A 27381-nucleotide genomic window follows, 5' to 3' on the forward strand; every position below is an offset into this window, starting at 1 on the left:
GTTTTCGTTCCAACAAGGTGCTTACATATGGTGTTAACCGCTTATGAATATACCTTATTACCTTATTCATGCTGTCTGGTTGGTGTGTGTGTTTGTGTAAAAAAAGATACAGCAATCATCTTCAGATTATTTGTCCCTTAAAATAGTCATACCACTTTAGTACAAAAATCGATCGGTGGCAATTAGATACTCAGACATTTTTTAGTTGGCTGAATATCTAATTGCAATAATACCACCTTTAGAGGAAGGCTTGACTTAAACACAGACTTTCCCTTCAAGAAAATACTCTGGGATGTAAATGATCAAATCCCCTTCCAGTTTTTGGGCATTCGTCTCAGCAATAAAAAAGTCTATCATTCAATGAAATGAAAGAACACTCAACTGAGTAAGTGACACTTCATCATAGAGTCCTACAGAACATCTTCAAGCCCTATTGGCCACGTTTAGCTTTAAAACATTATCATTCAGATCTGGCCCAGAATGCAGAACAAATCCGTTTACAGCTAAGGAAGTTTATGTGTGCAGCAGGATCATACATTTGAAGTCTCATACACCATAAAGTAGTAATGAAAATGCATTAAAAGTTAATTAATTTTTATCTTTTTATTGTTGAGATCCACTGACACCAACACGAAACAGCTGCACCCATACCAGAGACAGGCAAACTACCACTCCCTTTGTTCTTCTTAAATTATAGTCCATACAGAGAGCATTACAGATACAACACACACGTGCATTTACGGGTTTGGAATAATACACAGACTCTAAAAGCTCACATTCAGTTTCGCTTTGGAAAGAAACTAACGTAAACTCACCATGTTCCGATCACCAAGTTAGCTCACAATGTTCCGAACAGTTTATGACCAATAACTAAAAAATTACTTCCAGATCAGCTTTGGTTTTTGTGTGTGTGTGTGTGTGTGTGTGTGTGTGTGAAGCATCATTCCTTCAGCTTTCATAAAAACTTGGTACGAGTCACATACGCACTCCATTTCAGCATACAGTGACACAGTAATAGTGCTCCACTGTGGTGGGGAAGCTGTTGCTAACGAGAGACTACGAACCGGGCAGCCTTATACGGTGGTGTTCGGACCATTGTGAGCTAACACAGTCTTCCAAACACAGGGACGTTGTGCAGTTATTTGTCATTTTCTCTATAACTATTGGTCCAATACACATCAATTAAAGTGTTTTAGTGTCTGAGATAGTCAATAAGCAACCATAATCATAAATCACATTCCTCAGGAGAAGAAATGCCATTGAACTGACGTCACCTTCTGGTGGAAGCGTCCACTTCCCCTTGTTCTGTTCGGAACATGGTGAGTTTAAGTTACATGACAAATAAATACAATAAAAATTAATTTAAAACTGTCTTTATGGTCCATGGTTCAGTTGCTTAGCTACGTACCTAATAATATTTAAAAAAACTAACAAAGACTAGACAAATGGTCCCATTATATACTGGGATAGCAGTACAAATACGGAAGTGAATATTTTCCGTATGAGTTCCTTCATCGTTTCATTTCATAATACTAACTTAATCATTGGATACATTATCCACATAAAACAACCTATCTATATAAAACTACCCCATCCTCACAAGTCCCTGACTACATGTCCCAGACTACCCTAGGGCTGTTTTGGCAGAAGACAAGGATGTGAGTCACTGTGGGTAATTGGTCCACTCAGCTGTGGCTCAGTCTTCTTCACTGCCACTGGCTGAAGGCTCCTGAAACACAGTGGGGATAAGAGTCAGCTCTCAAGCCCAGTGTACCAGCAGTAACGTGCATTATCAGCGTCTGTCTGAGGACTGCAGCCCCGTTCATACCCCTCAGGACAAGCAACTGCTCATATCCATTAGCATAGCTAGCACAGAGAGGAAGAGGAACTTTAACTATCAGGATAACAGGTCTGATAAACCAATACTGGCTGTTTGAACAAGCCCTCCTCATCAGCTCTATGTCTCTTGCTCCTCAGTGTGTGTGTGTGTGTGCACTTGGTCGTGTGCGCATGCATGGGAGGGAGACGGTGAAACAGGCCCTCCTCATTGGCTCACCTCCTCCTGCTCCTCCTCAATGTGTGTATGTATGTGTGTGTGTGTGTGTGTGTGTGTGTGAGAGAGAGAGAGAGAGAGAGGGAGAGAGGGAGAGTGAGAGAGAGAGAGAGAGAGAGGGAGACGGTGAAACAGGCCCTCCTCATTGGCTCACCTCCTCCTGCTCCTCCTCAGTGTGTGTATGTATGCATGTGTGTGTGTGTGTGTGTGTGTGAGAGAGACAGAGAGAGAGAGAGAGAGAGGGATAGAGAGAGAGAGACGGTGAAACAGGCCCTCCTCATTGGCTCACCTCCTCCTGCTCCTCCTCAGTGTCGTCGTCGCTCACCACCGGTTTGGCCCTGGAGCCACGCCCCATCCTGCGCCGGCCCTTCCCCCGCTCCAGGCCCTTCTCCTTCCTGCCCAGCCTGATCTTCACCTTTACTGAGCGGGCTGGAGAGAGAGAGACACCCACACACCAGAGGGAGAGGGAGAGAGAGAGAGAGAGAGAGAGAGAGAGAGAGAGAGAGAGAGAGAGAGAGAGAGAGAGAGAGAGAGAGAGAGAGAGAGAGAGAGAGAGAGAGAGAGAGAGAGAGAGAGAGAGAGAGAGAGAGAGACCCAAACACCACAGGAGAGAGAGAGGAGAGAAACACAGGCACACATCACAGGAGAGAGAAAGAGAGACATAGCCACACACCACAGGAGAGAGAGACACCCACAAACCACAGGAGAGAGAGAGAGAGAGAGAGAGAGAGACAGAGACAGAGACACAGGCACAAACCACAGGAGAGAGAGACAGTTACACAGCATAGGGAACAGAGCACGCCCCAGGGTATACGGCACTAAAATGGTGCATTCAGAAGATCTATAGGTGGATTGTGGCGGGCGTGGCAAAGCAGACTTACACTCAGACTCTGAGCCTTCATCTGCCTCATCCTCCTCTTCCTCACTGTCATCGCCCTCGCTGTCTTCCTCCTTCTCAATTTTCTGCCGCACGCTGGTGAAGACGGACTGCAGCACGATGGAGTCCTCATAGATCTGCTCCCCCAACACACAGGGAACACATGCAGGACAGAGACCCGTGAGGGCCAGAAAACACACAGTGTGTGTGCATGCGTGTGTGTGTGTGTGTGCAGGTGTGTATGTGTGTGTGCATATGTACGTGTGCAGGTGTGTGTGTCGTCTCACCAGGGAGCCCTCCAGGTTGAAGGTCTGCGCGTTCTGGCAGAGCAGCATCACGTCCTTCTCCAAATCACTCAGGCTGCGGTACCTGTGACTGCGGATCCTCTCCTGTGGGAACAGAGTGACTGTAAGACCAGCAGGGGGAGATAGAGACTGGGTGAGACCAGCAGGGAGAGATAGAGGCCATGTGAGACCAGTAGGGGGAGACAGAGGCTGTGTGAGACCAGCAGGGGGCCATAGAGACTGTGAGAGACCAGCAGGGGGAGATAGAGACTGTGTGAGACCAGCAGGGGGAGATGCAGGCTGTTTGAGACCAGCAGGGAGAGATAGAGGCTGTGTGAGACCAGCAGGGGGCCATAGAGACTGTGTGAGACCAGCAGGGGGAGATAGAGACTGTGTGAGACCAGCAGGGGGAGATACAGGCTGTGCGAGACCAGCAGGGGGAGACAGAGGCTGGAACCTTGATCTTCCTGAAGTCGACGGGTTTGCGGATGAGCTCGTAGTACTCGGGCAGCTCCTTGCGTGATGGCAGCTGGATGAAGACCTCGCTCAGCTGCCTCCCGTTGCTCCTGTGGAATGGGAGTCAGAGACTCCAGTCAGCAAACATGGCCCCACACACTGGTGCCGTTAGGTTAGCGCTGACACAGTGCCTCACCAAATACAAACCAGATGGGCAGTTTCATAGTCTGAAAGTTCTGCCTGCCTTTTTTGAAGCTAAGCATTTTGATTTGACACCTGTTGTGAATATACACAAAGGGGAACGATTGAAGACTATCCACAGTCAGGCAGATATAATTGCAACCGGGAACTGAAACCAAGAATTCCCAAAATATGGAAGCGGGGAGGACAGAAAGAATGCTGTGACGGTATACAAGGCATCCATTTTAAGAATGTAAATGCAGTTATAATTCACATTCTAAAACAATATGTTGTCCTCCTTCTGTATGTCCAAATTCGATGTACTCCAACATTTCAGCCAATCGGCAACTATGAGACAGCGTTACGAAGCAGCGCGGTTTTGGCTACTCGATGAAACACTGCTGCTCACGTGTCCTTGTACTTGATGACAGCGTCGACGATCTTCCTCATCTTCTTGGTGAGGTTGGGGGGGTTGGGGGACAGCTTCTCGGCGGGCGGCCGGCCGCGTTTCTTCTGCTTCTTGCTCTCCTCGTCCTTGTCGCGGCTGCGGGTGCCGCTGGAGCTGGGCGTGGCCGGGCCGGGCATGTCCAGGTCGCGGTCCCGCTTGCGTTTACGCGTCGTCTTCTTGTGCCTAACCTCCTCCTCGATCTCCTCCAGCGTGCCCTCTTCTATAGCCTGCAGAGGAGAGAGAGAGTGTGAGTGTGTGTGTGTGTGTGTGTGTGTGAGAGCCAGAAAGAGAGAGAGAGAGAGAGAGAAAACAAGGTCTATTAACATCAAAGTTTTTACTTCTAAATATTTTTTAAAATGGCTGACCCCCCTGACCTTGAGCCACTGCTTCTCGGTGAGCGAGTCGCTGTAGTCCACCTCCTTGCGCTGGCGGGAGCCGCGGCCGAACATCTTCTCCTCCTCCTCCTCGCAGGTGAGGCGCTCCACCTCGGCGTCGTCCTTGATGATCCAGGAGGGCAGCTCGTCCTCCTCCATCAGCCGCGGCTTCCGCTTGGGGTTCCGCGCGTCCTCCCGCCGCCGGTCCAGGTCCATGCGCTGCGGGGCGGACGGACGGACAGACAGACGGACAGAAGGACAGCAGGACACAGTATTCACCATTAGGTTTTGCATTTAGGGGTACTGTGGTTCTCATGTCACAACATCAGGCATGATCGTCATATCCCAAAACCAGGTAAAACCAAAATATCACAGCGTCAGGCATAAACGACATACCCTTATCGAAGGCATAACAGACATATGCTGAGATTTGGAGTCACCAACATATCCAGACATAAGGTGTAACCGAAAACTTGAAATTCCATTTTTAAGTAAGAAATTAGGTGAAAAAACAATATTACTGATTATGATTCCCAGTCCATTATAATGTATGTACAGTAAATTACTGTAAAATGCTTTACATTTACAGCAAATTGCTGGGCAAGTAACATTGCAAGCAATGAAAGGTAAGACCAGACCAGATAGACTCTCCTTCCACAGTAACAACGTAGCATAGCAGCCACAATCTTAGCTGTTAAACTCGGCAAGCACTGCCGACAGGGACACTGTGCAGGAGGAGGTTACTGACCATGAAATGGTCAAACTCCTCCTCGCTCCTGGCAATCATCTGGTTCACTGTTTCATCATCAGGTACCTCATCCTCCTCCTACCATGGGAGAAAGATGGCAAGTGAGAAGAAGAAATAGAGAGAGAGAGAAAGAGAAAGAGAGACACCACAGAATGTAAACTTCTGTGGTTAGAAGTTAATTCCCTTTATTTAGTCTCCATGTATTTGCTACTTGTGGATTTTTGGGTGTGGTGGTTCTCATTGGTTTTTACTGAATTGAAATGGAACTTATTCAAACATTGGGGATCCCAGATATTATTGGTCCTATAATTTTTTTTATCTAAATAGCATCGCCATTGGACTTGATTTGTTCATGAAAGCTAGCAGTTCCTCAACTCATAGCCTGTAGATGGCATTCATATTTGACCCAGGAGGCCATTTTGAACTGAAATCAGCGATGGGCCAGTGAGGCTTCATCAACCACAAAATGGGAGGAGCCATCACATCCTCAATACTCTACACCAATGATTGTGTTCTACCGTGCAGAGGACATTCTTTTGATTGGTTCGAAGATGTAATCAATTGCCTGTTCACTGTAGCTCCACCGATGAAAAGCCCACGAAGTCTCACTTTCTCATCACTAGGAGGGAACCCCCCCACAGAAGGTGCATTTCACAGTTAAAACAGTATGCTATTGGGTTGAAGTGGTCACACCCACCCACACCCCAACTGTGCCACACCCCGCCACAGAGCCAGTCCGCCGCCCCCCGACCTCGTCCTGTTCCTCGTGCTCCAGGATGGCCTGCAGGAAGGCACGGCGCTCGTGGCTGGAGGACTTCTGGTCGAACATGCCGGCCTGGATGACCTTCTGGTCCACGTTGAGCTTGTACTTGGCGGCGGCCAGGATCTTCTCCTCCACACTGTTGACAGTGCAGAGGCGTAATACGCGCACCTCGTTCTGCTGCCCGATGCGGTGGGCCCGGTCCTGGGCCTGCAGGTCCTGGGGGACCGGAGGGGGGCCGTGGAGGAAAGGGACAGAACCAGGGAGAAAGCAGGAGGAACCGGGGAACAAGAACATCCAGAGAACGAGGAGAACCGCGGGGGGCGAGAGGAACCAGGAGAGGGAGGAGCGTGGATCCGACCGAGGGGAGGAAGGAAAGGAGGAGAAGATTGAGAGAGAGAGAAAACATGACAGAGCTGGAGGTTAGACAATTGGCATGGTGGCAACACAACACACGGATCTGGAACATAGACTGTAGAAACAATATGGACCAAGTGCCTGTTACATCACCCAATGACTATCCATGGGCCCATGAAAAGTGTTTTGAAACCCAGAAAGTAAAGTTTCTTTTAAATATTTTTATCCGATTTTTTCCCTTTTTCTCCCAATTTGGTAGCCAATTGGACCCCGTCTGATTCAATTAGAGCTAGTATTAGATACACCGCCCACACTCTGTCCCTCGGCGGCCGGCAGGAGAGCGACACACCTTCTTCAAGCCGTCTCGTCTCACAAGTCGTGACCGTGATTCCGAGGCGCTCGGGGTGCTTGTTTGTGCGGCGATCTACTAACCCTGCCAAGTCCCTCCCTCTGGAGCAGCGAGCCAATTATTGCTGCTCCACGTAAGCCGGCCAGACTTGGCTGATTGGCAGGACCGAGAATCGAACCCCGGTCCCCGGTGTGCAACTGCAGCAAACTGCAGAAAGTAAAGTTTAACAGCGCCGACATATTGTATATTTGGAGCACAGTCGGGAAGCTTAGAGTGGCTCCACCAATAATCTTGTGAGAGAGAGTGGCGTAATCTGTCCCTGATTCGTCCATAATGCATTTCTGTATTGTTCTAATAACATAATAACTTGGGGACATTAGATGAAGGAAAAACACAGATTGCACATCACATTTTCTTGTGGGAAAAAATGATTGACTGTATTTTTATCGCAATTGTACCACTGACTTGAGCGTACTGCATTGAAAGCGCTGCCAACCGCAGTGGCTCTAGTGAGCACCATCTCAGCTTTCTCAAAATGTCCAGGAAATGAGTATCAGAAAAGAAACTCGGTTTTGGCCGCTTAGTCTGGAAGAGACCATGAGACACATAGTCCTTGGGTACTATTGCTCAAGGACAGAAACGCACTAGGGATTCGCATCTCGCTGAATATTTCATATTTTCTCTCCTTGGGTCACCTACAATAAGGGGCGACATGGCTCAGGCAGTAAGAGCAGTCGTCTGGCAGTCGGAGGGTTGTCGGTTCGATCCCCCGCCTGGGCTGTGTCAAAGTGTCCCTGAGCAAGACACCTAGCCCCTAAATGCTCCTGACGAGCTGGTCGGTGCCTTGCATGGCAGCCAATCACATTGGTGTGCGCATGAATGGGTGAATGAGAAGCATCAATTGTACAGCGCTTTGGAAATGCCAACCATTTACCATTTACAATAAACACCAGGGTTGGACAAACAGCCAGCCGTAATCTGCTGATTTCAACGATATTCAGCGCAGATCAGAAACAGTTTAGCAGTTTCATTTACCATCTCCCATTTTCAATTTGGAACACTTGGTGTTTGTTAGCCACTTACCAGATCAAGGTATTTCTCAAAAATTATGATGGCCACCGAATGTGAGTTTGTGTGTGTACTTTGAGATAGATGATAAATTATACACAGAACCATATTATTAACCATATCCTCTGTTCCAGGAGAGAGCGTGCTAGCACTAGCATCCCCCTGGGACAAAGACGGGCGATCTTGACGGGCGATCTTGACGGGCGAGGTTGACGGGCGAGGTTGACGGGCGATGTTGACCGGCAACGTTGACCGGCGATGTTGACCGGCGACGTTCACAGGCAGGTCGTACCTGGTGGGGGTTCCAGTCGCTGTCGAAGATGACCACGGTGTCGGCCGACTGCAGGTTGAGGCCCAGCCCCCCCGCCCGCGTGCTCAGGAGGAAGATGAAGTACTGGGAGGCGGGGTCGTTGAACGTCTTCAGCAGCATCCCACGATCCTCTGCTTTCGTAGTCCCTGCAGAGACATTACATTACATTATTGGCATTTGGCAGACGCACAGCGACGTACAGTTGATTAGACTAAGCAGGAGACAATCCTCCCCTGGAGCAATGCAGTGTTAAGGGCCTTACTCAAGGGCCCAACGGCTGTGCAGATCTTATTGTGGCTACACCGGGATTAGAACCACCGACCTTGCGTGTCCCAGTCATTTCACCTTAACCACTACACTACAGGCCGCCCCTTGGGGACATCAAACCCCTTCTTTACAAACAGCACAATATCTCGTACAGATATGTTTGTGCAAATGTGGTGACAGAGCCTGCTCATCTCATTCCTCACAGACCCAGACTATCTTTCAGGTGAGGTTCTTATAAGACACAAAAGTTCAAAGCATATACCTGAACAGTGAAATGTATGCATGTGTACAGTACATAAAATATATTTGAGAAGGCAAAGGCTCAGATTATGAAGCAGGGTCTCACCGTCCAGGCGCAGGTACTTGAAGCTGCGGTAGGCGAAGTAGTCCTCCATGATGGTCATGAGTGAGGTCATCTGGCAGAAGAGCAGCACTTTGTGGTTGGTGGCCCTCAGTTTGGGCAGGATGCGGTCCAGTACCTCGAACTTCCCTGAGGCGCGGTACAGGTCCGCCCTGTGGGAGGGGGATAGACACGACAGCGGTTAGCAGGGGAACCCACAGCCAATCACAGGCCAACGCCGAAAACTCCTGACACACTCACCCTTGAACTATGCCTCCGGTGAAGCCCAAGTGCTCGGAGAAGGACTCCTGCAGAAGGAGATCACTTTCAGAAACACGGCGCTGCTTTCATTTGGGAATTCCATCAGGCAGTTGAGTTGAGAAATGACTTGGAGGCTAGTTTGATATCTGCAGACGTGTCATGACGTGTCAGTGTGAACTGGCAGGGTTATACCTGAGTGTGGCCCTGGGGAACACTGTACCTCGATTTGCTGGAACATGTAGGGGTGATTGCAGATCTTCCTCAGCTGCATGATGGTATTCATCAGGGTCTTAGTGCCTCCCTTGCCCTGGAATACACCACACACACACACACACACACACACACACACACACACACACACACACACACACACACACACACACACACACACACACACACACACACACACACACCACACATTCACGCACACGCAGTTGTTCATCATTTCGTTTGTGGATAACGCAGCTAAAGCAACAGTGTGGCAGAAGTCATGTTACGGCTGCTTGTCTAGTTAGTTTAGAATAAAACATACACACCGCTCACGTGCACACATGCATGCCCACTCATTCACACACAGACATACACAGGCACAGACAAATTTACACACGCATACAAAGGCACAATCAAACACACAGACAGAGAGGCATGCACGCACGTATGTACACACCCACACACACACACACACACACAGTTCTCTCTCTCCCCTGCTCACCTTCTTGTCCTTTTCAGAGCCGTCAGTGAGCAGGACTCCCTTGGCCTGCATGTGCCTGTACAGCACTCTCTGCAGAGCTGACATGTCACACTTAATCACGTACTCCACCTGTAAGAGACCGGGCCGAGAACCAGCATTACAGCCAACTCCTGTGTCTGATTGTGTGTTTGCGTGCGTTTGATGCATGTATGCGAGTGTATGCAAGTGCCAGAGTGCGAGTGTGTGTTTGTGTGCACACCAACAGCAATTGGCTGCCATGCAAGGCACCAACCAGCTTGTCAGGAGCTAGGGGTTAGGTGTCTTGCTCAGGGACATTTAAACACACCCAGGGCGGGATTGAACCGGCAACTCTCCGACGGCCTGAGCCAATGTCACCCCGTGTGTGTGTGTGTGTGTGTGTGTACTGCATGTGTATGTGTGTGTATTGTGTGTGTGAGGGAGGTGAAGACACACCTTCTCAGGCAGCTGGGCCTCTACTTCCTTCTTCAACCTGCGCAGCAGGAAGGGGCGGAGCACCTTGTGCAGGCGGCGAATGATCAGGATGGTTTCCTCCTCGTTCAGGTCCACCTGGGGAGGAGGGGGGGGAGAGCACTGTTCAACACCTGAACAGTCACTCAGCACGGGTTCAGTCACTCAGCACGGGTTCAGTCACTCGGCACAGGTTCAGTCACCACGGGAGACAGCACCTTCTCCCCAGTCATGGCGAAGGGGGCGTTGAACCACTGCTCGAAGGTGCTGCAGCTCTTGAAGATGGTGGGCAGCAGGAAGTTGAGCAGGGCCCAGAGCTCGGGCAGCTTGTTCTGCAGGGGGGTCCCGGTCAGGAGCACGCGCCGCGGGGCCAGGTAGTGTGTGTTCAGCACCTGCGTCAGCTTGCAGTGGTGGTTCTTCATGCGGTGGCCCTCGTCCACAATCATGTACTTCCAGCGGATCTGCCGGAGCGAGAGAGAGAGTTACCGCTTCAACCAAGTGCCTTTCAGTGAGAAGTCAGGCTCTGCAGTTCACAACTTCAGCATTACAGTACAGCTACAAAGATGAAGATTTGGCCGAAACATGTCGGTGTGTTCTTAATGTTCGGCAGGGACATGAAAGGCTTTTTTAGATAGAGCCTTCGTTTTTTTTTTTTTTGGTTTATATTTCTCAGCTACAAAGAGTTCAAGGTGTTTCACATGAAGAATACATGGAGGAATTAAGAAGTTGTGTGTGTGTGTGTATATGTGGGTGTGTACGTGTACGGGTATGCATGTGTGGGTGTGGGTATGCGTGTGTGTATATGTGTATGGGTATGCGTGTACAGGTATGCCTGTGCTGGTGTGGGTATGTGTGTGTGTGCGTGTATGGGTACGTGTGTGCAGGGGTGTGGGTATACGTGCGTGTGTGTATATGTGGGTGTGTGCGTGTATGGGTATGAGTGTACAGGTATGCATGTGCGGGTGTGGGTATGCGTGTGTGTGTATATGTGTGTGTGTGCGTGTATGGGTACGTGCGTGTGTGTGGGAATGCGTGTGTGTATATGTGGGTGTGTGCGTGTACGGGTATGCATGTGTGAGTGTGGGTATGTGCGTGTGTATACATAGGTGTGTGCATGTGTACATAAGAGGCACCTTAGCCAGCACTTGTTTGTCCTTGATGATGTACTCGTAGGTGGTCAGCAGCACATTGAACTTGCCGCTGCGCAGCTGAGGTACGAAGGCCCGTCTGGCAGCCGGAGAGCCCTGGAGAGAGAGCGCAGTCACTGCCTCAGAGGCATTTCAACATTACATTACATTACATTATTGGCATTTCGCAGACGCTCTTATCCAGAGCGACGTACAGTTGATTAGACTAAGCAGGAGACAATCCTCCCCTGGAGCAATGCAGGGTTAAGGGCCTTGCTCAAGGGCCCAACGGCTGTGCGGATCTTATTGTGGCTACACCGGGATTAGAACCACCGACCTTGTGTGTCCCAGTCATTTACCTTAACCACTACGCTACAGGCCGCCAACATCTCATTCCACACTCGCCCGTTACTCTCCACTTGAACCTACACCCGCTATTCTCCAATACTACGCTATCCAAGACCCAACAAAGCACCACTCACCTTGTAAGACACTTTCACCACAGATGGAGCCCACTTATCAAACTCATACACCCAGTTGGAGAGAGTTCTGCAACAAGGAAAAACCAGGAAGAGGCATGCCTTTACTGCCACCCAGTGGCCCTCAAGTGGTATTGCAAGATAAAAATAACAGTTCTAAAGGCATATTTTCGATTAACGATTGAAAGTGACAGGAAACATTACACAATTTTTGTTTTACTGTTAGGAGAGAGTGAGCAGACAGGGAGAGAGAGTGAGCAGACGGGGAGAGAGAGTGAGCAGACAGGGAGAGAGAGTGAGCAGACAGGGAGAGAGAGTGAGCAGACAGGGAGAGAGAGTGAGCAGACAGGGAGAGAGAGTGAGCAGACAGGGAGAGAGAGTGAGCAGACAGGGAGAGAGAGTGAGCAGACAGGGAGAGAGTGAGCAGACAGGGAGAGGGTGAGCAGACAGGGAGAGGGTGAGCAGACAGGGAGAGGGTGAGCAGACATGGAGAGAGAGAGCAGACAGGGAGAGAGTGAGAGCAGACAGGGAGAGAGAGTGAGCAGACAGGGAGAGAGAGTGAGCAGACAGGGGGAGAGTGAGCAGACAGGGGGAGAGTGAGCAGACAGGGGGAGAGTGAGCAGACAGGGGGAGAGTGAGCAGACAGGGAGAGGGTGAGCAGACAGGGAGAGAGTGAGCAGACGGAGAGAAGGTGCAGGCACTCACGAGAGGGGCACGATGATGAGGAAGGGTCCGTTGATGCGCTTGTTGTCCATGAGGTAAGTGATGAGGGCGATGGTCTGGATGGTCTTCCCCAGGCCCATCTCGTCTGCCAGGATCCCGTTCAGGTTGTTGTTGTACAGGGACACCAGCCACTCCAGGCCTTTAATCTGGGGAGCGGAGGAGGGTCACTGCAGAGTGAGGCTGCTGGATTTGTGTCTATGGCTGCCGGGTTTGGGAGAGGGGTTTACCTGGTACTGTTTGAGCTGCCCGTTGACCAGCAGAGAGGACTGCTTGTCCACCCTCTCTGTGACGGCGTGAGCCACGGCGTAGTAGGACTGCAGCCCGCGGGCGAAGGCCGCGCTGCCGTACTCATCATCCACATCCTGTTTGGCGTGCCTGAGGAGAGACCAGCTGTGTGAGCAGTGCCTGCGGAGAGACCAGCAGTATGAGCAGTGCCTGAGGAGAGACCAGCAAGATAAGCAGTGCATCTGTGGGGAGACCAGCTGTGTGAGCAGTGCCTAAGGAGAGACCAGCAGGATAAGCAGTGTATCTGTGGGGAGACCAGCTGTGTGAGCAGTGTGTCTGAGGAGAGACCAGCTGTGTGAGCAGTGTGTCTGAGGAGAGACCAGCTGTGTGAGCAGTGTATCTGTGGAGAGACCATCTGTGTGAGCAGTGTGTCTGTGGGGAGACCAGCTGTGTAAGCACTGTGTCTGTGGAGAGACCAGCAGGATAAGCAGTGTGTCTGTGGAGAGACCAGCTGTATGAGCAGTGTGTTTGGGGGGGGGGGGGGGGGGGGGGTCTTACTCGATTATGTGACGGACATCCACCTCCGACACGTCCTCACTGTCGGGGTCGGGGATCTTCTTCTTCTCCTCCACCGGAGCCTGGGAGGGCTGGGGCTGCTCCTCCTCTTCCTCCTGTGGGGGAGGGGGGCACACACTAATTCCATGTGCACACACAGGGGCTCTCGTTCACTTTGCCCAGGTGCACTCCCACCCCTACGCTCACACGTCACACCAGGGCAACGGTGTTCTGTAGAGACTGGCAAACTGGCTGTATAACCTTAAAAGGTAATTGCACCCAGGATCAAACTTTGTTAGTTGTAAACGTGTCTGTATGCCTGCTTTATAGAGAAACATTTCAATCCATGCCATGTATTCCATTACTTATATCATTATATATAAATGATATATTAAAATTATATCATTTTAAAAAAATGTGTGTAATTATTACTCTTTAAAACCACAGCTTAGGATGGTGCAAAGATGTGCAAAGCCCCCCCTAAATAAGAGTGTTTGTGCAGAAAACAAACATGTATTTAATGACAATACATGCAAGGTTTACTCTTTAAACCTTAAAACCTTACAATTCACTCAGAAATTCCCTGCTAGAGAAGACTGCTTCCTAATATAAAAAACCTGTGCCAGTTTTATGTACTATGATCAAGTCCCTCGGACACAGATAAGAAAAGAGGGACAAGAAAAAGAAGAGAAAGAATGAAAGTGTGGTATCAGAAGACACGGCGCTCCTCCGCTCCATACCTCCTCCTCCTCGGTACCACTGTCCTCGCTGTCGGAGCGGGGGGCCACCTCGTACCTGGGGAGGGACACAGAGGGAACAGCTCATGTCACGCCACCCTGTCTTACCCCACCCCAGGGTCACTCAGGGCTGATACAGAGCCTCAGACAAAGAGCCCTTCTGCACAAAGCCACACTGTGCCCTTATGACTCTGCACCATGGCAGAGTGGGGTGGAGAACAGTCGTACTCTCAACCATACCCCCCCCCCCCCCAGTCAGCAATCGCAATCCCCCCCTCCCCTATGCCATGCCAGGTCAGTCCCACCCCCATTCTACAGGAAGCAGATGGGTTTACGTTGGGTTAAAGTGCCTGATCACGGCTTGACAGAAGGACACAGGTGCATCGCTTGTGTGGAGAAACCTAGTGGTGTGGTTTCCGCCTGGTCTCCATAAGGGCCTGTTAGCACGCTAACCGCAGGGCCGAACCCCCAGCTCTGTGCACTGAGCGCCGCTGTGGCCGGCCTCCATGCTCTCACCCTGGGTTCATCTCCAGCCAGGTGTCCAGCTGCCCGGCCTTGGGGGCGTCCACCCCGGTCAGGATCTTCCCGCTGTCCACATGGATCACCTTGACTGGCAGGTCGCTCATCTGGCTGGTCTCATCCAGGGGCTGTGGGTGCAGGAGAACATGGAGGAATGACCTTAACAATGTACGTCCAATTATCCAATGTAAATATCCAATGTAATAACTATGTATCGCCCTCATGTTCTTGGGCGGTTCAGCAAAGCTTGACCTGTATGCAGGCTGAAGCGACTTGCTGCTACAACAGAAGCCCATTTCCATGTAGGATCAAACACTATAGAGGAAAATGAGCTATGTGCTGGAATATGGCTGGTTCACTGAAGTGCATTGAACTGCTGATACATTCATTGTAGCTTAGTGTCCCTTTTAAATAAATAAATAGGGATGTCTGGGGCAACACTCACCTCTCCATCAGGACCCAGAGCAGGAGTCTGACCCTCAGCATTCTCCAGCTTCTGCTGTGAAAGTCACACCAGCCACAACAACATTCACTGAGCAGATATTATCTATTATTACATATTACCTAATACAATACATTATCCTCAATTCGTGAAAGTGCAGGACACAGTAAGACGTGAGAGCTGATTGGCTGAGTGAAAGTGCAGGAAACAGTAAGACGTGAGAGCTGATTGGCTGAGTGAAAGTGCAGGACACAGTAAAACATGAGAGCTGATTGGCTGAGTCGTCGTCGTCGTCGGGTCAGGCCGGGGCGCCGGCGCAAGAACATTGCGTACGGCAGCCCTGGCTCTCGTGTACTCGATTAGTGAATACTGCGCACCAGCATGGTGCCCACACTCGCCTCGTCGATACGCCTATCAATGAAGCCTTGCGCATTGTGACAGGATGCCTGCGTTCCACCCCTGTGGACAACTTTCCCATCCTTGCAGGCATCCAGCCCGCTGGGCTTCGCCGCTCTGGGGCCACAGCACGTCTCGCGTGCCGGGCCATGGAGCCAAACCATCTGCTCCATGAAAGGCTCGCTGTAACAGCTGAGCCTCCCCGGCGCCTCAAGTCGAGACACCCATTTGTGCCTGCCACACAGGAACTCCTGCAGCAATGTAGAGATCTTAACATCAGTGCGGCACGATGGGCGGACTACAATTGGAGCACGGAGTGGGAGGAGAACACCTCCAGACTCCGTGGCTTCATCCCCGACGTCGGTTTCCCCCCTATCGGGGTGGACCTGCCCAGACTGGCATGGGTGAGGCTTAACCGCCTCCGGACCGGCGTCGGGCGTTTCCGCTCATCGATGCACAGATGGGGCTTGGCTTCCAGTGTGGTTTGTGAGTGTGGCGCAGAGGAACAAACCGCAGACCGTGTCATCCTGTACTCCTCTATCGGGCACCCAACGGGATGCATGGTCTGACGGTTCTGGATGATGACTCGGTGGCATGGCTGCTGGAGGTGTGTCCCGAAATATAGCCCGGGTGAACCCCCCCCCCCCCCCCCCCAGGCTTGGGGGGGTAAAAGGATAGCCCCTCGCCCCCGGGCCTGGGGGAGTGGAAAGAACAACACCTGCCCACACGACGACGATTGGCTGAGTGAAAGTGCAGGACACAGTAAGACATGAGAGCTGATTGGCTGAGTGAAAGTGCAGGAAACAGTGTGAAGTAAACCTGGCTGAAGCAGTGTGCTGCTTCATCAGGACAGGAGTGAGCGCACAGCGCTGCTCTCTACCTTCTTCTTTTTCTTCTTCTTCTTCTCCTTGAGGGCCTGGACGGCCTTGTGAGCGCGCACCAGCTCCGTCAGGTTGGCCACGTACTCGTCCGTCTGCTGCAGCAGGTAGGCCAGGCGCTTGTCCTTCTTCTGATCGATCAGCTTCCTGTAGCCCTCCTCATCCTCAGCCTGGGGGAAAGGTATCACAGTCAGTGAGTGTGTGTATGTGTGTGTGTCTGTGTGCATGGGACAGTGTGTGTGTGTGTTGCGTGTGTGTATGTGTGTGTGCACGTGCGTGTGCACATTTCTCCTCCACTCCTCACCATCAGCCTCCTCATCCTCTCCTTCTCGATGCGCTCGTTCTCCTTCTTCTGCTCACGCTCAGTGTTGGCGTGGTAGGTGGCCACGGCTTTGGTGAGTTTCTGGATCTTTCCGGTGATGGAGCGGTGGTACTCCTTGAAATCCTTGGCATGCTGGAGGATGCTGTTGAGGTATTCCTTTGCAGAGGGAAGAAAGAACACGACACTTGGTCCCCGCGCATAGTTTAAACTCCACTTCACCACAGCCCTCAGAGCGGACCAAAGCCACCCTCCATTACCCAGGAGCTGTGTGGTAACCCTTGCCCCAGTCCCCAGGCTTGTCCGGAGGCCTGCAGTGCGGGTGTACCTGGTGTTTCTGCCGGCGCTTGCGCTCCTGCTCAATCTTCTGCTGCTTCTCCAGCTTCTCGGTGATGCGCGCCTCTCGCAGGGACTGCCTCTTGCTGCGCTTGTAGGCCTTGGCGTCCAGGGCCGTCTCCAGGGCGGAGTCACGCCTCATACACACCACCACCTCCTGACGCAGCTGCAGGGCAGGGGGGAGAGAAACCTGACTTTTAAAGACAAGAGCTAATATAACTTAGCTTCTGCAGAACCAAATGACCAAATTACATAATTTTATGTCAAATAGCTTTTTTATGTCAAATCCAGACACACTCTTTTATTGGCTTACTGCGGCCAAGTTGTTTGTCGTGGCAATTTTCTGTGAACAACTTTTAAAAAGGAGCATCTCCTCAACAAATCAGTTCAATCCGCTTGCCAAAACATCAAACGGCCTTGGAGGAGATACTGTTTAAATGTGTGACAAAAAATACCAAATGTTTGGCTTCCGATATAGCGGGTGTGGGTCAGTGTGTCCATACCTGTCTCTGGAAGTTGAGCAACCTCAGAGCCTTCAGCTCTATGTTGGCCTTGGTCCTCAGGTCTCCAGCCAGAGACCCCGGCAGGTTCTCCAGCTCCTGGATGCGGTGAGCGATGCGAGCCTGCAGCCTGTTATCAGACATGTTAAAGAGGGAGGGGTGGTCAGTCAGCAAGCCCCCGGCTACCCTCCCTGCAGCCTAAATCTTCATGAGGAACACATGGCTGTCTGCAGAATGGTGCATTTGTCTCCTGCACTTCAGCACACTTGGTAAAATATGTCATTGTTTTGGATTCAAATACTTTTCTGTGCTTGATTGAGCTTGCCTGGTGCAATTGAGTCGACCAAGAGGACAGGAAGGCAGGTTTGAGAGCATCAGTTTCAATACACCAGGCAAGCTCTGTAAAGTGTCTGCAAAATAATGAAGTATTTTTGGTGGTTTCCTAACCTTACTGTACAATATACACAACCCAGTGACAGTCACACCACACCAAAGTACATCCACTGTACATGCAGGCTTGATATTTTCTTTCCCTGTTTAGACCCACTGGTCTCCATTTTGAATAATGTGTGTTGTATTTTAGTGAGCGTGTGCACCTGTACTCTCGCTCCTGCAGTATCTCCACCGGGTCCAGCCCGCAGGGCTTCTGGATGGGCGTGATGCGGTTCTGCTTCTGGTGCAGGGGCACCATGGGGGTGGGCTGGGCAGGCTGCCCGGGGGACTGGGTTTGGGGCGGCAGCACGGGGGAGGCGGCCGGGGGCACGGAGGGGGGGGCCGGAGATGGGCGGCCCGTGGGCTGGGGGGGGATCAGCTTCTGAGGAGCACTGGAGGGGGCGGCCGCATTCACCATCGGGCCTTAGGGACAGGAAGCAGGAGGACCAACATCAGCGTTAACACAACAGGTCTGCTGGTCCAAGGTAAATACTCCACGAAAACACAGAGAAACCACAACTATGCCTGGTTATAGCATAGCATAGCACATTGATAATATCATCTCGGCAGATCTGGGCCTGGTTAGGCCCAAAGCTCATCTATAATTGCAAATAAAACAGCAAGCCAGAGAATAAAGTGGAATTGGATAAAGTGGGCACACCAGACCATAAGGCACAAAATATTGATCCAAATATATATGTGTATTTTAACTGAACAAAATGGCAGGACTTGTACTTCCCTTGTACTTGGACTTGGACATGTGGACTTGTACTTCCCTCTAGGGTCTTTCAGCGAACTTATCCCTGGTTATGGGTATGCACTTTGTTGTACGTCGCTCTGGATAAGAGCGTCTGCCAAATGCCAATAATGTAATGTAATGTAATGTAATGACTGTCTCTGCACAGGCCTCCCTCTCCTCTCACCTTCCGGCCAGGTTTTGGGCGGTCCGTTGGGCGGCTGTCCCTGCATTCCTGGAGGAACACCAGAGGGTCCCGGGGGAGGCATGTTGGGGCCCATCATTCCTAATGCAGGATAATACAAAATGAGCTCATTTTCGAATGAACACACAGGGCAAACCATCCATGCTTCAATCAATTCTGCTTGTAATATACAAGATATGATTAATTGCATGTCTTTCCCCTGTAATTCTATAATTTTTCATCAGTAAAGGTCACTTTTCACTGTTCATGTTTATTATTTTCCCAAATTACCCTGATGCATGATTAATTACATGGTTTTGCTCAGCTGAACTGCACAGCTAGGCACTCCTATGAGGAAACTGAAGAGGGAAATGACTTGTGGGAGCCTCTATCCATTACATTACATTAGTTATTAAACTAATGCCTTTATCCAAAGTGACGTTGGGCGGATTAGAATAAGCAGGGGCCAATCCCCCCTGGAGAAATGTGGGATTAAGGGTCATGCTTCAAGGACCCAACAGCTGCACTACTTGAACCACCAACCTTCCAGGTCTCAGTCAAGCACCTTAGTCTCTAGGCCAGTGGTACCCAACCCAGTTCCTGGAGATCTACCATCCTTTAGGTTTTCATTTCAACCCTAATTCGGCACGCCAGCACAGCAGCTCAACTAGCCATTGAATGATTTGTGCTTCGTTAGGACTGGAGTGAGAACCTACAGGACGATAGACCTCCAGGAACAGGGCCGGTGACCACGGCTCTAGGCTACAGGCTGCTCCTACCCTCTGGGGCCCTCACCGTGAGGTCTGTTGTAGCTGGCGGGGGTGGGTCCGGGGCCCGTGCCGGGGCCGGCCCCGGGGGCGGAGGGCAGGCTAGTGACGGGCTGCGGCTGCATGCCCTGCATGGGCCTCTTGCCCTGCACCGCCATCTGCAGGTGGTCCGGCAGGGGCTGCCCGCGGGCCAGCATCTTATAGGCCATGATCTGGGCCCGCAGCTGGTGCAGCTGGTTCTGGTTGAAGGGGGTGGGCCCCCCGGCGGTGCCCGTGGACCCAGGGGTCCCGCCGCCGGCCTGAACACCACTCCGGTTCTGCTGGGCCAGGGCCTGGGGGTCCCCGCCCTCCAGGGTCACACTGCCGGGGCCCGAGGGCATGAGAGGGCCAGAGGGGGGGCCGTTCGCTGGGACAGGGCTGGGGGCATGCTCAGAGCCCCCCAGAGGAGAGGGGTAACCTGGAGGGAGAGAGAGAGAGAGGCCACAGGTGAGCAGAGACTAGATCCGTCTTTCAGATGAGGTCCTAACTCACGTAAAGCCGAGGTCCTAACTCAGCTGTAGTCATTAAAGATCCCATGACACTCATCACAAAGTGTCGGGGGTACCCCGGTATTCTGCCTAAATTCCCAACTTGGCTCTTTCAACCTGCCACCTAATCATTCCCTGATTCAATTGACAAAAAACATTGTTGTCTCCCTCCGCTGGTGTGTATTGAGCATTCTGGTGCAAAATGGCTGCTGTGTATCAGCCAGGTGGGTGCTACTGGTGGTGGTAGAGGCGAGTTTCCCCCTCATTACTGTAAAGCGCTTTGAGTATCTAGAATGGTAAATGGTAAATGGCAGGCATTTATATAGCGCCTTTATCCAAAGAGCTGTACAATTGATGCTTCTCCATTCACCCATTCATACACACACTCACACACCGACGGCGATTGGCTGCCATGCAAGGCCCCGACCAGCTCGCCAATCGCCGTCGGTGTGTGAGTGTGTGTATGAATGGGTGAATGGAGAAGCATCAATTGTAGGAGCATTTGGGGGTTAGGTGTCTTGCTCAGGGACACTTCGACACAGCCCGGGCGGGGGATCGAACCGGCAACCCTCCGACTGCCAGACGACTGCTCTTACTGCCTGAGCCATTTCGCCCCCTAGATATCTAGAAAAGTGCTAGATAAATGTAACAACCTATCTATCTATGTACATATAAAGGTGTGTGATTTCACAAAATAGTCACAAAGCAAAGCTACATATTACCTAATACAGAACAGGACACTCTGTTCTAAAAAAAGAGAAAAATCCCTGTTATATTTAATATAACTAGGAAGAACATTCTGTTTTGGATGCAGAGTCGGAACAAGACAAGGTGTTACAGCAGAGTAAATATACAAACTGTCAAATGGTCAGTTGGGGTTAGTGCACGCTTGATTTATGGGAAAATACTGAGCCGTCTAATTCTGCTTATCGACTGACGCAGACACAACAGTGACTCAGAGAGTCAGACCAGACTGCGCCACTTACCCCGTCACCGTCTCGGTCTGGAGCCAAAATAGAAACACCCACTCCCCTCACTCCCGTCCAACCCTCACTCTGCCCCCCCCCCGTCCCCCCCCTTTTGATTTGTGCTGTCTGTACTGCTCAGCATCTTTTACTTAAAAACACCACAGCTGCTGCTCCTACTGCTGAACAAGTATGCAATACACATCTCTCTAAAGAACCGGTGCAATAAAAAAAACATTTCTCACTTTATTCTGCATAGGCTTACTAGATCCATTTATTTAACTACACAGCTTGGTCAGTCATAGAGTGTCGTGTAACATTAGCAAATGACACAGATAAACCATGTTCAGAACACCGTATCAAACAAAATCAACAATGTATCGAAGCACTGAACTCACAGTGACAGCTGACAGGGCTATAATGAATACCTGCTCTGTTCTGTTGAGTGACACCTGACCGGGACACGTGTCAGCTGACGTACTCAGGTGTACCTGACTAGACTAGTTAGATTTTTAAAAAAAAATCTTATACAGTATAAGCAACAAAGAGCCTATAATGGCCACAAATTGAGGATGGGGTTTTGGCCATTTGGAGACAGCGTTTGCTGTGTAATTAACATGGCTTGTCAGCAGGGTGCGCTTTCACTTGGCTGCCAAACAGAAGTGAATATGTAGCGAATGTCCATGCAGAACAGGTCTCAATCTTACAACTAGAAATGACATGCTTTCAAAAGTAAATATTATTATTAACATCAAGAGTAAATATTATTTTCCAGTTTATACATTTCACTGCATGAAAACAGTGGACTGCATGAACATAGCAGTGTACTTTCTATACATTTTGTGTCCATGTATAAACAAAATGGCGGTCTCAGGCGCAGGATCCTGTGAATAAAATGCTAGCTCTAACATGCGTAGCATTCGCGGCGGCCAGGCCATGTACCTTGGGAGTGCTGGTCCATAGGGCTGGGCGGGGGTCCCATCCCGCTGTGCGCCCCAGGACGCATGGCCATACCCTTCATCTGCCCGTAGCGAGGGTCCTCAGGCATGCCCTTCTCATGCATGCCCTCCATGGGCTGAGGAGAGCACACAGCAGCATGTACACTTACACACAACATCACTCCCAATGTGTTCACTAATGTTCCTCTATGCCACCCGTGCCTGCACGTCATCCAGTGTTTGAAGCCCTCTTCGCCTGTAATAATCGTTCTGCTTCTATGATGGGCGGATAGAGTTGCCCGGTTTATGGGATTGGGATTAGGTTATTACTTTTATTATTATCACTATTATTTCTGTATATGTCTTCTATCTTTTTTTGTATTTCTATGCTCAACAATAATGAATAAAAATAATTGATCACAGAAAAAGTGTCTGAAGCTCTCCACTGCACTTCCCTGAAAGCCTGTGACTATTTAACATCTCTGAGTCAGCGATGTAGTACAGGAAGGAGCAGGCACTGACTGGGTGAGAGACACGTCTCTCATTCATTACAAATGGCAGGCTCTGGGAGACTGGTGCGGAGCTAATGCAGGGGTAACCAATGCAAACCAGCTGACTTAAAGCAACCCTACTCACTGCAGACCCCAAAACACGAAGCTGGCTAAGGACAGAGTCGAGGCTCAGACAGGAGACTGGCCAGCTTGTGCAGAGTAAGTTTACAGATTCAGAAGGCAGCAGTGTGTGTTTCTCAAAAGACCACTGTCAGAAAAGGGCAGGAAATCTAACCATTTCCACCAAAGTCACAGGGAAGTTGGGAGAAGTAGCACTCTCCTTGGCTCTAAAGTGTTGCCCCCTACCTTGTGCAACTGGTGCATGTTCTCCTGGGTGTATCCCGCTGGTCCCTGAGGTGGGAGGGGGTGTCCGGAGGAGGGCGGGCCCGGGCTGGGACCCATCATGCTGTGGGTGGAGCCCGGAGAGGGGCCAGGGCTGGGCCCCAACATGGCTCCGGGGGAGGGCCCAGGGCCTGGGGAGGGGCCTGGCCGGGGAGTCCCTCCCATGGGAGGGTCTGGAGTGGACATGTCTCAGCCGCTCTCGTTCGGACACAAACTGGCACACACTGCCCCCTGCAGGCAGAAAGCCAGAATGAGTTAATTTAGTTAGAGAAAAAACTAAATAATTTGAACGCTTGAAAATGAGAAACTTGAAAGACTTTGCTCAAAATTATCTTTTAAGGGAAGGTCACTTATAGAAAATATGCTTGCCCAAGCGTATAAAATGTAACATAATTAAACTTTTTGGCCCACCGGTAAGCGGAAAAGCAGCACGTGGAATGGCCCAGTAGCACAGATTAGTGTACAGCCATGTCACGCTCAGTAAAACTGAGGTTAGTGATATCAATAGTGACCAGTTTTCTGTGTTTTTCAAGGCGATGAAATACAAAGAAAGAGGACTGTAAAATCAATAACGATGTGTGACCTGTCTGTGGATTGTGGTAGCTACCCATCATCTAGCCAGCTCCAGGGTTTCCCATTTAACAGTATGCTTGAGTATTCTGATGCTTCATCCTGTGGCCAACACCCCATGAAGTTTATTGAAAGAACCTGATGCTTTGTTAATAAATATGAAACATTTGACCAGAAATATTGTTTCACAGCCAGCATGTCAGCCTGAACATTAGTATGTTAAAAGTATTCATTAGTATGTTAAAAGGATGCATTAGTATGTTAAAAACAATTTTGCAATTCACATTCTCTGGTTACGTATATTTATTTAAATCACACAAAGTTTTAGATCTTCTATTCTACTGCAATGGACCAGTTACCTTTAAATAAAAATAAATCCCAAACAAATGCATTAGAAATCTTTTTGTAGCATAGTAAAATGTAAATGTGATTACTTTTGCGATCCACTCTACGTGGTTGTTGGCTTGTTAAATGATTTATTCCAGATAATCATGGGTAGCCTAATTCATTCTCAGTAGCATGATCAACTTCTTAGGTGAGTAGTCTGCCATCTACAGACTTTATTTTGCATAGGCACAGTTGGTCCATTTATGTAACTACACAGCTAAGCTTGGTCAGTCATTGACTGTCATGTAACAATAGCCAATGATACAGAATACCATATAAAACAAAACCACAACATATCAAAGCACTGAACACACCGCTGACAGGGCTATAATGAATACCTGCTCTGTTCTGTTGAGTGACACCTGACCGAAGCACAAGTCATGTGTCAGCTGACGTTCTCAGGTGTATGTGACACAGCCATAAAGCCTCTGGGATCGGAAGTCAGACGGCTAAAAGATGTGGTCTGCGAAAAGCTGCAGTTACAGCAACCACTTCATGTTCATTTCTGCAGACGCAGACAAAGGTTTTGCAAGAGGCCTTATGTGGTCGATGAGAACGGGTCCAAAGACTTTCTAAAACAGTTCAGCTAATTTAATGATACAGATGGAATGTCACATCTCTTGATGGAAGAAGCCTGTACTCTAAGCTGCAGTATCAGGGAATAAAGATACTGAGTGACACCCAATCCAAGCCTGTTTCACTGCACTAGATCTTCTAAGAAAAGAACATAACCCACAGACAAATACATGAGGGGTAAGAGGGGGCAGACTTGCCAGCATTCCTGCCTGTTTTTATAGCAGAATTAAACTGAATAAACTAAAGTATATTCACGGTTTGTTGATCTGACCAGTGCATACAGAACAAATGGGAGATCTGCAAAAATGGACAAGAACAAATTAGCCGAGCTGTTGTTGGGCTGGCTGAGCACTATTGATTTCAACCTTCACTGAAATGATAAACTGGACACCTATCTAGTCAGATTTATTTCTGGAGCTGAAACAGAAAGGAAAGCCTGCTGCTCTAAATGGATACTGCACAGAGATCCAGATAACATCAAGCAGATATGGTTCAAGACAAGGCAGGCATGAGGCAAAGGGGCTCACAAAACATCTCAAAATCTCTTACACTGTAAAACATGCATGCTGAAAGCATTGCTTTCTGTATAACAATGTCAGCAGAATACACAGTCAACTCCTATGTCTGACTTTGGTGAAAACAAATTCTAAATCAAAACAGGCTGTTTTCCCCCACTAAACCAGGGGTTTTAACCTTTTCTGATCCAGGGACCCACACACAGACAAAGTTAAGGTTATGTTTCTAAAAATAAATATCCCAAATATGTATGCAATAATTGAATGCCAAATCTAGCCATGGACCCCTACAGAACCTTCAAAGACCTCCTAGGATCCATGGACTCCTTCTTTGAAACCCAGGCACCACACTAAGCAGCGTTCATAGTATGGAAGGGCAGAGTTTCATTTCAGATTCCGCTAGCCTTTCACTGCTGTTTTCGTTGGCGTTCTAGAGGATGCATCTCAATCCCAAATCAATCAACCAAATTCTTTCATTCAAAACTCTGAAACTGACCCATGAGTATTCGGGCTACCATCTTCTCCATCCAAGCTACCAAGTAGCAACAGCCTGATTAGGTAACTAGTTTCGAAATGAAGCACTGGGCCCTGACAGAAATGTGTGTAGCTACTTGCTTTCACTTCACTCTGGAGTCCGCAGGTGCAGGCTTGGCTGAAGTGGGTATTTGAGGCCTCACTAGCCCTTAAGACAAGGATTATCAAGTCACAGTCCTCAAGGGCCAAAAACTGCTGGTTTTCCACCCTCCCATGGTTGGGTAGCCGAGCCTAACTATTCAAGCTAATCTTACTTCTGGTTGTGAAGCGTGGCTGGCCTGGGATGTGGTTCTAATCCGACACCCAGGCTACATCTTTACAGTGGTGGATAATGCCAGCGATGACTACCAGTCAGCTGTGGTTTCTGCAGGAGTTCAGAGATGTTGAGCATGCTAACATCCGCTAGCAAATGTGACGTTACATGACATTACATCACATTCTAATGGGCGAGTACATCGATCTTCAGCTCAGTATGATAATCATTCATCTTGTGCAGAGCAAGACGATTTCAGTTTAATACAATTGGATAGTCTACTACAGGGATCATCAAATCATGGTCCTCAAGGTCCGGGAACTACAGGTTTTCCACCCTCCCTTTACCTGGGAGTCAGGTGTGAAGACAGTCTGGCCAATCACTAATTGTGCCAATGTCACCCCTCAATATTGTGTGTAATGATATTGACATGACCCAACCATTATAAACTACCTGAGCGATGAGTATGGGGTTACTAGCCCATTACTGCTTTGATGCTGTACCTGGTGTGAGCAATATTGCACAAATGAACAAGCCCAATTCCCAAAGGCTTTTATTAAGTTAAACTAAACAACATGCAAGTCTATCTTGAAGTGTCTTGAAGTGTCAACTTGAGTGTCATTTGATTAGCAAGCTGTAAATAGATACGAATACTGCAGGCTAGATTGTTTTGCATATGAACATGACAGTGTCCCAAACCAAGCCCTAGAGTTGTGACAGCTGGCTAGCTAGATTGCAGGTAACCAATTAGCTACTGTCTAAAACGTTAATTATCCAATCAACGGATACCTCATTGGGTAAATTGGGTAGACAGGTAAATTATTCAGTCACTTCAGTTGTGAATGAAAAGGACACGCGGAAAATAATAATAATGATATCAAACAGCATTAACATATATTCGCTCGTTGATTAATAGCGACACCAGAATTCCTCATATATCCAGGTAACGTTAGTTTTCAGGAAAAAAAGAAAGCAATTCTTTCACAGCATCGATGTAGAGCGGAAAGAAATATTCGAGCTAACGTTAGCTTGCATCCCTGTCCACCGATTATTAGCCTAATATTAGGACAAGAAAAAGGCCGTTAAAAATGTGCAAACGGGGCAAATCCTAGAGCAAAACAAAGAAAAACATACTGAGTAAAATTATTCATACGGTAGCAAAGTTTGTGGAATGAATAGCTATCTAGCGCACGTTAAATAAATAATTGTAGCATACGATGCTATTATAGACTTACCGGCCGCAGATGTAGGTCTCCCAGTCCACACTCCCTCTGTAGATCTCCCCGCCCCCCTCGTGTTCCTCAGTTCGGTTGCTAGCTAGCTAGCATCACTAGCTAGCTGGCTTAAAACAAAGGACGGCCAAACCAGCTATTACTTTCGTTCCAACCCCCCTTGCTCATCAGCTTGTACCGTTCACTGTACTGCTGCGCCTAAGCTACACAGAGGCTGGAGCGCCCCCCTGTACTTCTTTTGCCGACAAAATAGGGTTGCCAGGTTTTCTTTAAACATTACATAAAATAGAATCCTCCTGGACAAACCACTGTATATTAGATGTA

General features: G+C 49.4%; 1 protein-coding gene across 3 annotated transcripts; it reads right to left on the reverse strand.

Moving 5' to 3' along the window:
- Nucleotides 1-588: 588 nt before the first annotated feature.
- On the reverse strand, nucleotides 589-27238 carry LOC133118211 (transcription activator BRG1). Of its 3 annotated transcripts, XM_061228041.1 has the most exons (34): nucleotides 27061-27238; nucleotides 22955-23221; nucleotides 22102-22234; nucleotides 19696-20124; nucleotides 18904-19002; nucleotides 18145-18403; nucleotides 17552-17678; nucleotides 17041-17214; nucleotides 16698-16871; nucleotides 16396-16563; nucleotides 15123-15176; nucleotides 14675-14805; nucleotides 14162-14216; nucleotides 13425-13537; nucleotides 12869-13016; nucleotides 12624-12787; nucleotides 11922-11988; nucleotides 11446-11556; nucleotides 10531-10773; nucleotides 10298-10411; nucleotides 9845-9952; nucleotides 9353-9439; nucleotides 9133-9179; nucleotides 8878-9044; nucleotides 8247-8410; nucleotides 6172-6399; nucleotides 5421-5498; nucleotides 4673-4891; nucleotides 4260-4525; nucleotides 3672-3780; nucleotides 3218-3319; nucleotides 2935-3067; nucleotides 2343-2482; nucleotides 589-1729 (listed from the first exon to the last, which is right to left on the reverse strand). In XM_061228041.1, the coding sequence occupies exons 2-34, from the start codon at nucleotides 23174-23176 to the stop codon at nucleotides 1697-1699; spliced, it is 4866 nt and encodes a 1621-aa protein (XP_061084025.1). In that variant the 5' UTR covers nucleotides 23177-23221; nucleotides 27061-27238; the 3' UTR covers nucleotides 589-1696. The 3 variants fall into 3 exon arrangements, with proteins under 3 accessions (XP_061084025.1, XP_061084017.1, XP_061084008.1); XM_061228033.1 differs by lacking the exons at nucleotides 18904-19002; nucleotides 19696-20124; nucleotides 22102-22234; nucleotides 22955-23221; nucleotides 27061-27238 and having other exon boundaries at nucleotides 6118-6399; nucleotides 12869-13046; nucleotides 18145-18274; XM_061228024.1 differs by lacking the exons at nucleotides 18904-19002; nucleotides 19696-20124; nucleotides 22102-22234; nucleotides 22955-23221; nucleotides 27061-27238 and having other exon boundaries at nucleotides 4260-4891; nucleotides 6118-6399; nucleotides 12869-13046; nucleotides 18145-18274.
- Between the last annotated feature and the right edge of the window lie 143 nt (nucleotides 27239-27381).

This window comes from Conger conger, chromosome 2 (genome assembly GCF_963514075.1).
Source record: "Conger conger chromosome 2, fConCon1.1, whole genome shotgun sequence".
NCBI classification, from domain to species: Eukaryota; Metazoa; Chordata; class Actinopteri; order Anguilliformes; family Congridae; genus Conger; species Conger conger.

Excerpts from the sequence above, each read along its gene's own strand:
- LOC133118211 (XM_061228041.1), bottom strand. The coding sequence starts at position 23,176 with ATGTCCACTCCAGACCCTCCCATGGGAGGGACTCCCCGGCCAGGCCCC. Across the intron at positions 16,872-17,040 it reads AGCGCCGGCAGAAACACCAG|GAATACCTCAACAGCATCCT; the intron begins GTACACCCGCAC and ends CCCTCTGCAAAG. Across the intron at positions 6,400-8,246 it reads GCGACTGGAACCCCCACCAG|GACCTGCAGGCCCAGGACCG; the intron begins GTACGACCTGCC and ends CCGGTCCCCCAG.